This window comes from Macrotis lagotis, chromosome 4, assembly GCF_037893015.1.
Source record: "Macrotis lagotis isolate mMagLag1 chromosome 4, bilby.v1.9.chrom.fasta, whole genome shotgun sequence".
Lineage (NCBI taxonomy): Eukaryota > Metazoa > Chordata > Mammalia > Peramelemorphia > Peramelidae > Macrotis > Macrotis lagotis.
The window spans coordinates 180,869,099-180,880,563 of record NC_133661.1 but is presented as its reverse complement, the minus strand read 5'-3'; the positions used below and the strand labels follow the sequence as shown (position 1 = coordinate 180,880,563).

At 39.7% G+C, this 11,465-nt stretch overlaps 1 protein-coding gene and 1 pseudogene across 1 annotated transcript; both read right to left on the bottom strand.

The window, feature by feature from the left end:
* Positions 1-645: 645 nt before the first annotated feature.
* Positions 646-4,444, bottom strand: LOC141521823 (chymase-like). The gene is made up of 5 exons (XM_074234767.1): positions 4,326-4,444; positions 3,684-3,831; positions 2,801-2,936; positions 1,505-1,759; positions 646-1,106 (listed from the first exon to the last, which is right to left on the bottom strand). Exons 1-5 carry the CDS (start codon positions 4,378-4,380, stop codon positions 963-965), a joined length of 738 nt encoding a protein of 245 aa, XP_074090868.1. The 5' UTR covers positions 4,381-4,444; the 3' UTR covers positions 646-962.
* A 272-nt stretch (positions 4,445-4,716) lies between these two features.
* On the bottom strand, positions 4,717-5,323 carry LOC141520479 (transketolase pseudogene; annotated as a pseudogene).
* Positions 5,324-11,465: the final 6,142 nt, after the last annotated feature.

The following is an 11,465-nucleotide window of genomic DNA, read 5'->3' as shown; positions in this document are numbered from 1 at the left end:
TATGAATTTAGAGTCAGAAAACTTGGGTTTGATATTTTAGTACCCACATGAAATTGAACAAATTACTTAATCTTAATTTCTTCCTCTGTAGAGATTGAGTTAAACTAGATGATCTCTAAGATCCCTTTCAGCTTTAAATTTTATGATTCTGTCACTGTCACCTGTCTTGATGAAATCTAAGCCTATGGCTTTCTTCTTATCTATCAGTCTAGTAACACAATCAAAAAGGGAACTAATGATGGACTAGCATGAGATATTCTTAATGAACCACTAGTGACCCTTATGGAAGACTACTTTTATTTTTTTCCCTTTTCTTAAAAAAACTTTTTATGTCTTTTGTGCTTTTGTTTTTATGTTTATTTTCAAATAAATCCTTCTCCTTCCTTGATCCCAGAAGACCATTCTTTATAACAAAGAAGAAAAAAAAGAAAAAGAAACCTGCATCCCTTTCAAAATGCTCACAAATGGTTTTAAAAATAATATATCCCAGAATTTTCCTGAAAACTATAGTGAAACTCACAGGCCTATCATGGAAAGACCTACCCCTCTTTTTTTTTTCCAAAATAAGGGCAACTTTCTTAGTGGTGTTTAAATAAAACTTTAAAATTAAGATTATTTACTTTTACTCAAAATTGTAAATACTGACTCACTCTTCTCTGTGAGGTTCTTTGCTACTATGTTGACTTCCTTGGGGGAGAGAAATGGTGGGACTACAATAGGAGAAGAGAGAGGTAGAGAGGAATCATACACAAAAGCCTGGAAGCTTAGATTTATTGAAGTTATAGTTAGTTTTTAGTTCAATGTCCAGTCTAACATGCTTTACTCCCTTTCTTCTCCTCCCCTCCCTCAGAGCTTGGGATGAGACTAGGCAGGCACTGGGTCAGTCCTGGTGTGAGGGGGCATAGAGAGGATGGCTCAGTCCTAAGATGCAGGTTCCTTTTGGCTGAGCCAAGACCTCAGAACTAATTTGATGCTAGTATTCGATTGATCCAGGGGCGGTAATAGGCAATTTGAGTGAAGACTGCAGGAGGTGTTGCATTATATCGTCCATAGGAGACAATGCCTTGGGCCACACCAGAACAAATGAGGGGTCCTCCAGAATCTCCCTATTAGACAAAGAGGATTAAGTAAGAAATGTTGATTATACTTGCTCCATTCAGCCCTGGGCTCTTTCTAAATCGGGTCCAGAAATCTTGAACCCTCCTGTGTTCATAAGCTCCTACACTCAGGTCCCTTTCCCTCCCTTCTTTTAGTATCCCTCTGAGTAGGAATCTAGGGTGGAGGGCAGAGAAGCCTAAGGCTGGATTTTTAAGCTCCCATAAAATACTAGGGAAATGGGGTTTGGATTTGGGAATTTGTAATATTTTCTACTCTCGCAGTTCTCATTTCTCCCACCCCCCTCCACCCAAGTCCTGAACCAAGGGGAAAGTGCTGACCTCATCCTATCTTAGAAGGATTCTGACTCCTAGACATATTTCTAGAGAAATATGAAATATGGACTCACCTTGTATGCTGATTTAATTGTCTTGGGGTTCCCCACACACAACTGAAATCTCTCATCAAAACTGGGATATTCTTTGCAGTTATTGGGATCCATTAGTCTCAGTTTCACCTCCCGTAAAGTGTCTGACCCTGGTGCTGTTACTCCTGTCCTTCCCCAGCCAGTTGCTCTACATACTCTTCCAGGTGAGACAGAATTGGATCCTGAAGGCAGGGGCAGTGTCCCCACAGCCATAGTCAGTTTGGCTTTCTCTTCCAGCTAAGAGAAGGAAGGAAAAGGGATTGTTGGTGCCAGGGACAGATTACAGGGGATGCAGGGGCCTCAGATTCTTGAGGAAAGGAAGGGAGGAGAAAAGGAGATGGAGTTAGGATCTTAGAATGGGGAAGAGAAGAGAACATAATTTCTCACATTTAAATGGCAGCTTAAAGGAACAAAAGGGATTTGAATGAATGAATGAAAAAAAATTATTAGGCATTTCTTTGCCAAGCAACATGCTCAGCTTTTCTCATAACATTCATGTATGATAGGTAATGCATTATTCTCATTTTTATATATGACAAAACAAACTCATAGAGGTTAGGTAACTTGTCCAGCTATTAGGAAACTGGAATTAGAACTTGGCTCTAGGTTTTCTGATTGTGAATTCAGTTCTCACTAGATCACACAATTCTTATTGAATGTAGAGCCCAAAAATAGTTATTACAATGTCTCAGAGTTTGAAGGGACCCCCAGTGATCACAGTGCAACCTGTTCACAAATAGAAATGTCCTCTTTTGCTCTAAGACCCTACTTGATGGGGAACTCGCTACTTGTTTTTTTGTTGGGATATTGGTTTAGGTGGGGTTAACTTCATGAAATAGGTCTTGGGTTTGATCTTAAGAGGCAATGAGGTGTACAGTACACAGATTGTTGGATTTGGAACAGTTATACCTGGGTTCAAATCCTGCCTTTCTTAGTAGCTACATATCCTGAGTCAATTGCTCAAAACTCTCTATGCCATGGTTTCATAAGTAAAATGAAGGGCTTGGACTAGACTGAGATCTGTTCTCACTAAATCTATGACCCTGTAAAGTAGACTTTTCCATGTTTGATCAGATTCATTTGTTAGAATTTTTTTTTTACATCTAGCTGAAATCTGCCCCCTGCAATTTCCACCTATTAGTAATGGTTCTGTTCTTTGGAGGCAAACCAAATAGACTGATCTGCACCACCCCCCATCCAAAGCTAAGTCAGAGGTCAAGATGGAACAAGGCCCCAGAACTATTGATTCCCAGTCCTTTGTTTTCTGTTCATGGTTACCTTTAGTAACATGATGTCATTGATAAATGTCTTGGAATTATATTGAAGATGAGGAAATTGACGCTTGACATTAAGAATCTGCCAAGTGTCCTCTTTATTTGTGATGTTATGTGCTCCAAGGATGACTGTGATGAACCTGTTGGAGGCAAGGGAAGGGGGAAGGATTGGGGGTTCAAAAATCCTTTGAGAAGGGAACATTTTGAGGAATAGGGTTCAAGGCTTCTCACTCCTAGGACACCACTCTCTCCTCCCTATCTCCATGGCATCTAGGGAGGGGGGTAGTGGAATGACTCAAGGATGGGACATGGGACAAGGGACTTGCAAGGGACAAAGACAATTCCCTAATTTCCTTTGGAAGGTTTGGAACCTGCCCAGATGAGAACAGGGTGACTACTGAACCTGACTTCTCCTTCCTCAGACTACCCTTGATCCTCTGGTCTGAAAGTCCAGAAGGAACAGGTCGAGGAGGAAATGAAGAGAAACTTCATTACACCAATGTGTGCTTCTAAGGAATTCTGTGATAGAGCTCAATTAATCAAAGGAGTACAGTTGCTAAGGGCCTTGGGATCAACTATAAGTTGAGGGATCATGGTCTGTCAGAGGAGGAGAACCTGGACAAGAGAGTTGGAGTCTTGGATGGTAAGAGCTAAAGTTTATCATTTAGGACAAGACAGGTGGATGACCCTTGAGGGGAGAGGGCAGATCTTAGATCTCAACTAGGAACATGAATACTTTATTATTATTAATTATTAATAAACTATAGTCTTCTCCTTCCAGGTGAGCAACTCTAGGAGACAGTTGGCCCTTATTAGACCTTCATTTAGTAAATTTCTCACCTGGTAAATGAATATCAGGGATGGGGAAGGGGAATGAAGGCACTTACTTTCCTGCACAATGGGCTGCTGTCATCACAAAGTCCCTCCGAATCAGGAAGCCACCACAGTGGTATGTGCCATCACGCATTTGGATTTTCAGAAGTGCCATGTAAGGATGGGAATGTGGTTTTGATTCTTCTCCGCCAACGATCTCATCTGAAACAGACCCCCCCCCAATACTCCAAATATGTGGAAACACACAACTGAGACAAAACATAAGGTCCATTGAGATGGGGTTAAAGCTATCAGCCTTACCACCTATCTAGCCCAAGTCCTCTAGGTCTTCTCTTAACCCTTATTGTTACTCAGCCCTTATTTTTTTCTCTTCTGGAAATAACTCCTGGCTTCTGAAATAACATATTTCTTACATCTCCCACATTATACATCTCTATTTCAATGAAGCACAAGATCTCCAAGTTTGAATTCTAACTTTATTCCATTCAAGAACCAGGTTCAGATCATAGGCCTCCTTTTTGAGTGGGAGAAACTAAGGCTTGGAGGAGACTTAGATAAGGAGAATCTCTCGGGGATTCTCTGCAAAGAGTCTGGGCCCAGGAGTGTCTGCCAGGCAGAAGTATCTGTCCTAGGGCACTGTCACATGCACTACTTGGAATATATGGGAAACTTTCTCTGGGGAGTAGGAGACTCACCAGCTCCAGCTTCATGAGACAGAAGAAAAGCCAACAGGAGCAGAAAGGACTTCATCTTTCCAGAGAGGATACACAGAACAGATGCTGCTTCTGTTCCACCAATCTCCCACCTTCTGGGATTTGTAGCTAAAGCAAGGAGAAAAAGAGGGAGGGGCTCATTGACCACAGGAACTTTCTGGTCATGTTTTCTTCCTTTGTGGTAGAGTCAGTTTATCTGATTATTCATAATTGCTCTTACCCTTTCTCTTAACTCTGCTCTGCATTGTCAGATAGAAACCCATGAGTCCTGGGTTCCCAAGATAAAGTATGGACCAATCAATCCACAAACATTTTTTCTCTTAAAGCATTTAATAATTTTTATTTTTCAATTGATCTTCAGTAGAAACAAAAGTTACTTAATGTATTTAAAGTTACAGGAGTGTTTCTCTCTTCCCTGCTTCTTGTTGTGGTCTGGAATCACCTGTAGACCTCTTAGGCTTGAGACAAAGCTGCCTTGGGTCTGAACAATGGCATCCTTGTCAATGATGAACATCTTCAGCAATTTCACTGGCTTCATGCTTCTTGGGATGCTAGCAAGCAGCAAGTGACTCATGGTGATGCCAGGTTCACCACTATGGCAGCACCCACAGCCTCTCCTATGCCACCTTCATAATAATGATTTTCCCAGTCAGGATATGACCATGGGTTTTTCAGGCACTCTCAAGTATGAGTTTCTTATCCAAGGGCTTAATTGTAAAGGAATCTAGCACACAAATGTTGATCTTTTTTCTTTCTTCATCTTCTCTGCAGCTGACAAACCTTCATGGAGGGTCTCTTCAGCTCCAATCACAGTTACCTGGTCATCCCTGCTCTTCAACCTGGCCAATCTAGGAATTTTCATTGTTGTAAATGATTGTATTTTCCTTATGAAACAGATGCCCTTTTTATTTGCAGCTAACTCTACTGTTTTCTCAGACACTTCCATTGGGAATACTCTGGAGCATGACAAAATTTTCCATACTGGTCCCTCTTCCCCACCATGAGAAAGGGGTGCCATTTTGTTAAGATATCTTAGTAAAAACCATTTTTAATAACTCTGGACTAAGTGTTCTTGAGCCATTTATAACAATTTTGGGGCTTGTCTCCATGTATTAATGTAAATCTTTTTTTCCTGGTATTTTCCAGGAAGATCACAAGAAAATAATGTGCACAAATGGCTTGATTTCAAGCCCACTTTCTTGGTGTTCTTTGCTGGGGAAATATCTCAGAAATTCCTGGAAGATTGACTCTTTGAGAGTAATTAAAATGTCTGGGGGGGGTAGACCCTTGGTAAAGGGGCAATTTTCAGGGTAGTATTGCTGGCCAGCATCACCCTGGACTGATTGAGAAGTCCTTCAGGTGGGAAATCTGTCCCAAAGGAGAAGCCAGAGGATAATAGGGTGCCCTTGAAGGGGGATTTGGGTTCCTTCTCCAGAAATTTCCATGTGGCTGGTAGCTGGAAGCCAAGGAAGCCAGAAGGAAGCCAATTGGTTCCAGTGCTGTGTGAGTGAGTTCAAATGTTCCCGCAGGAGTGTGCGTGTTTATTCTATGTCCTGTCTTGTTTAAGTGTCTGTGTTAGGCATTTTGGGTTCTGGGGACTCAGATTAAGTTATAAATTGTGGGGGATCTGGTAGCTGGGCAGAGGAGTTTCAGAACAAGGGGGAGAAGGAAGTAGGTATGCAGTGGCTCCCATGTGGAGATCAGCCCCTCCTTCATTGAACCAGTGGTAGCTGTGCTGGTATGTAGAGTTAGAGAGAAAAGAGAAGAGGGATTCTTAAAGAGAAAAAGTTGTGGTTTGGGGAGAGTTTAAGAGAGAAAGAACTTTTAAGAGAAAGACTGAGAAGTTATAGGAGGAAAGATTTCTTATCCTTATGAGTGTCTAGGAAAGATCCCATGCTTTCTCCCTGGACATATGGTAGTCTTGAGCCCATCCTCTATCTTGTTAAGACTTGAACTCTAAGTTGAGTTCACCTGAGAGCTCCACCCACCCATGGAGACAGAAGATTTAAAAGTGCTTAAACCTAAAAGGGAAAGAGACCTCTCCACAGGCAGGATATGTGAGTGGGAAAGGAAGAAAACAAAATCCAGGGATTAGGAGTCATATTTACTGAAAGGAAATAATGTTTAATGAATGTTCTCTGCTCTGGCCATGAGGCCTAACAGTGATGATGGCTCACTGTTTTTAAGGTTTCTGAACTGGAGTTTTGAGAGTCACTCTAAGGGTTTTAAAAGAGGGGTATTAGTGTTGTTACATTCTGGCAAAATTTGTACAGAATGGGTGGAATTAAATAACCTAGATTGTTAAATCGGTTTGGGATTTTAAACTTTTAACACTATAGTAACTATTGCAAGGAGTTAAAGGAAAGTGGTATTGGATTAACAAAGAAGAAAAATACCTATGTTATCAAGGATATTTACTGATTTATTTTGGGAAAGAGCTCTAATCTGTTTTAATGTTAAGATTACTAATGCTAACAATTATATTTTTATTTTGGATGGAATTTTGGAATGTGATTGCTGGATTCTCTGTATAAGGTACTCTAAAGCTTTTATCCAACTAAATTGTTGGGAAGTTTAGCTGTAATTGCATTGAGATGTTAAATGTATCATATGTATGAGATTGGATCCTTAGAGGATCTAGAGCATAAAAGTGTAAAGGTAGTGGGGTATTCTTTTTGCTTTTGTTCTAAGGGGAATGAAATGTTTAAATAAGAATCTTATGATTAATGTAAATTAACTATGTTCAAATTTAAAGAAGTCAAGAATGTGGCCTTCTGTCTTGGTAACTGCAGTTAGCTGATGTGGGGGTGGGGCTCTGAACAAATAGCAATTGTGTGGTCTCACTGTAGGGTAACTTATTGACAAGTAAGGTGTATTTATCAGTTATATGATATTGTTTTATAACTGCAAAGAGATTTTACTTGGATATCTCATGTTCATTAGTTTTTTTTAAGGTTTTTTTTTGCAAGGGAATGGGGACCCTCCTAACAGTTCCAAGGCAGAAGGGCATGCTTGGAGTCATTCACAGTCCAGAACACAGGCCAGGAGAGCAATCAGAGCCTCTCATAAGATCATTTTTTTAAGGGGTTTTTTTTTGCAAGGCAAATGGGGTTAAGTGGCTTGCCCAAGGCTACACAGCTAGGTAATTATTGAGTGTCTGAGGCCAGATTTGAACTCAGGTACTCCCAACTCCAGGGCTGTGCCACCTAGCTGCCCCCTTGGATATCTCTTGTGAATATGTTATTTAAATACTGTACTGTTAAAGCCTGGGATTAACATGTGATTGCTTTGAAGGGCAATAAGGGAAATATCAAAAAGTATGACCCCTCCTGGGATAGATCTGTGGGTTCATGAATAATGTAATAATGGATGGATTGCTTTGTACAGCCTAGTAATTTGTGTGTTATTCTTACTGCTGTTTTGTTATATTGAAATTAACAAAAAATGTTAGAAATTTAATGCCACCTAAGATGTTCTAATGATTTTAAAAAATTCTGAAAGGTAATTTGTATATGAGGGGCAGCTAGGTGGCATAATGGATAGAACACTAGCCCTGGAGACAGGAGGACCTGAGTTCAGATTTGGCCCCAGACACTTAGTGATTGACTGACTGTGTGACCTTGGGCAAGTCACTTAACCCAAATTGCCTTGCAGGAACAAAAATGATAATTTGTATGTTAGGGATGGCTAGTAGCTAAACAAGCTTATGTATAGAGGTTTCTAGCTATAAATATATATATATATATATATATATATATATGTGTGTGTGTGTGTGTGTGTGTGTGTGTATACATATATATATATATGAATGAATTAGGAATATTATGTATATATATATATGTATATACATAGACATATTCCAAAGCTATGATTGTTTGCTTTGAAGTAAAAGCACCTATGTAATATGAGAAAGATAAACACAAGAAAGATAATTTCAGATTTTTCTGTAACAATATTTAGCTTAGGCAATCTCCTGGTCAAAGGAAGCATTTATTTGTTGTAAAATACAACAGGCTAGAAGGAGGGTTCTCTCTCAGGGGAAATCTGATACACCATCTTTATTTTGAGATAGAGTAGATATGATTTCAGCCAAAGGAATGTCTCTAGTAAGAGGCAGAAGATGAGGCCTGTAGGACTCACTGGAAGTTCTAATTAGGTAAAACAACTATTTTAGATCACAGTACTTTTAATCAATTTTCTCTTTTTATGTCAGATACCAGGATGGTCAGCAAAAAGTACAACTGGGTCAGTGTCATGTCCTTAGAACCAAGGCAGCCAATGGACTAAAGACACTAAAGGTGACAGGGTTATGTAGCCAAAGGGGCAGCTTCTCAGTATGGCCTGAGACTGAACCCTTTTGACTTGATTTCCCTAAAATGACATTTGGATAATTGGAACCTGGAAGAATAAATCTGGCTCAAGACATTTGACTACCACATGACCTCTGCCTGGACACTGACATTCAATATTTATATCTATAAAGGAATTTTCCTTTGATATTCTGGATCTTTATAGTAACTAAGCGAACCAGAAAAAGAAGTTTAAGGTGAATTGGATTTAATAACCAGATAGGTTAGGTATGTGACTCTGACACCTGCTATCAGCTACATGGTAAGATAGGAATTAAGTTTTCTTAATTTTTATTTAGAGGGGATATTTAGGTAAGAAGAATAGGAAATTCTTAGGATAATTACAGTTTCAAGGCCTAGTTTAAGGAAAGGAATGTGAGTCAGATAAGTATGTCAGGAAAAGGAAAATCTGTTATATTTGGGAATATTTTGGAGAAAAAACTTCATTTTGGTTAAGGATGTTTGAGTCATTATTGTAATGAGAGAAAAGCCTAAGATTGTTTTATTTTTAAACCATATGTTGGTATTCTTTGGACTAAGGTGATTGTTGAATATATATGTCACAGGCTTAAGTCAATGTGATAATTCTCATTGGGAGTTTGCTCATATAGTAAAATACTAATAGAAGTTCATTGTATTAAAGTGAAGTATATGCATCAATATGGCAATAAGGCGAAATATAAATTGTGATAAGCTCCAGAATCTCATTGTTTTGTGATGAAAACATGTGTTTTGATCTAAGTAAAATGTTAAGCAGTTCTTCACCAGAAGATAAGGTCTCAACTAGTCACCTCAGCTGGAGAGGACTTTTTGGAACAGATTCAGAAGATGCAGAAGGACATCAAATGGCTCCAGGGGAGAAGAGAAAAGAGGACAGACACTGGACCAGTTAGTCTCTACCATCTCTTGCCTATGTGTACATTCTCTAGTCAGGGGCTCTGTAACTGTAACTTCCCCTTGATTCTGTAAGTGTGACCCCCCTACTCATGCCCCTCTCCTTATGAAAAGGAGGAGAGGCAGGGTGAAGATGTTCTCCATTGAGAGAAAAGGAGGGAGATTATTGGGTGGCATGATTATATCCTATATAAGTCTGTATATTCTATCTTGGGAGAGTCCTATCTCTGAGTTAGACAATGGGATATTAGTAAGGAGAATCTAGCTGTCAGCAGTCAATGCACAGTCTTTTGGTGTGGCTAACTGTTGGACTTGCAGTAGTCCACAGCAGTTTGAGAATTGGCTTTGGGTGCCAGTCCCCTGGGTCTGGCCTAGATTCTCAATTCCTGGTCAGAGGTGCACTGTGGCACAGGATTCTGATCCAGAGGAGAGAAACACCAATGGCATATGACCTGAATCAGTTCAGGGTTACTATTATTTATACCAGTCTGGCCAGGATATTTTCCTGGGAAGTAGCAAATGTCTAGACATGTCCAGAAGCAGGGTACATATATTCTGGACCATATAACTTAAAGATAGGTGACTGAGTCTCATGTGAGATGTAATGACAGTACCTGGATCCCTTTTAAAGATGCCAAACTGGGGGGGACTTGTTAAGGGAAACTGTGATTATGAGTTAGTATGGACTTGCAAGGAAAGTGTTGAAATGGCCATTTGAAAAAAAAATAATTTAAGGAGCATCACTAGATATATTAGCTATTCTTGGGGTTGGTCCAATGGCACAAAATCAGGGATTTATTTTGATCAATTTTGGAGCCAGGAAGACCTATCTAAAGACATTGGTATAAAAACTTGCCAGTAGAAGGAGGTAAAGCAACTTTGGAAATGTACCTATTATAATAATTATATGGCTTATTTAGGAGGGACCCTTGGATGAACAGTATTATCCATTTGTTGGAAACCTGGGAAACTATATTCCTGGAAGACCAACTAGCATTAAAGGGACTCTTTTGGATTTGTGGGACTATTGCCTACAACCATTTGTCCAAAGGGTTGACCAGGGAATTGTTATCTAGACTTAAGGGCCTACTACCTGGGCACAGGATGGGAGTTGGGGCTATGGAACCCCAATTTATATCCTGACTGGTTGAAAGCTGTAGTGGAAAAACTGCCAATTAGATAGCTAGGACCTTGACTTACTTGCTGTCTGGCTAAGCCGTGCAAACAAATCTGTTAATTAGAGAAGGAGGAGTTTGTAGTGAATTGAATCCATCAAGATAAATGTCTATAGCCAAGTAGTAAAAAAAATACATCAGAAAGTTAGCATGTGTTCCTGCACAAACCTGGAAAATAAGATGGGTCCATGTCTCTGATAATGAGGAAGTAAAAATCTTGATAGAAGAAAAAGTCAGTAGTTATATCAGTAAAAAGGGTTGTGATTTAAGAAAGAAGTCACTATTAATGTGTGGAACCCCAAATTCTTATTTATAAAAGAAAATGGGAAAATTGTGAGGAAAATGTGGGTGTTTGGGTTCCCCAAGAATGTGAAGGGAGGATTCATAGTTTACAATGACTAAGGTCTACCTATATTGCTGCCTATGGGCAGGTACTGAGTTAAGATAAAAGATTTAGCCTCCATTTGATCAAAAACTGCCCCATCTGTGTTTAAGTGTTTTTTTTCTTAGGTTTTTGCAAGGCAAATGGGGTTAAGCGGCTTGCCCAAGGCCACACAGCTAGGTAATTATTAAGTGTCTGAGACTGGATTTGAACCCAGGTGCTCCTGACTCCAAGGCCGGTGCTTTATCCACTACTCCACCTAGCTGCCCCTGTTTAAGTTAACCTAGTGCCATTTTGTTAAGATATCTTAATAAAAACCATT

Excerpts from the sequence above, each read along its gene's own strand:
- LOC141521823 (XM_074234767.1), bottom strand. The coding sequence starts at position 4,380 with ATGAAGTCCTTTCTGCTCCTGTTGGCTTTTCTTCTGTCTCATGAAGCT. Across the intron at positions 3,832-4,325 it reads GTCTCATGAAGCTGGAGCTG|ATGAGATCGTTGGCGGAGAA; the intron begins GTGAGTCTCCTA and ends GGTCTGTTTCAG. Across the intron at positions 1,107-1,504 it reads CAATTAAATCAGCATACAAG|GGAGATTCTGGAGGACCCCT; the intron begins GTGAGTCCATAT and ends TTTGTCTAATAG.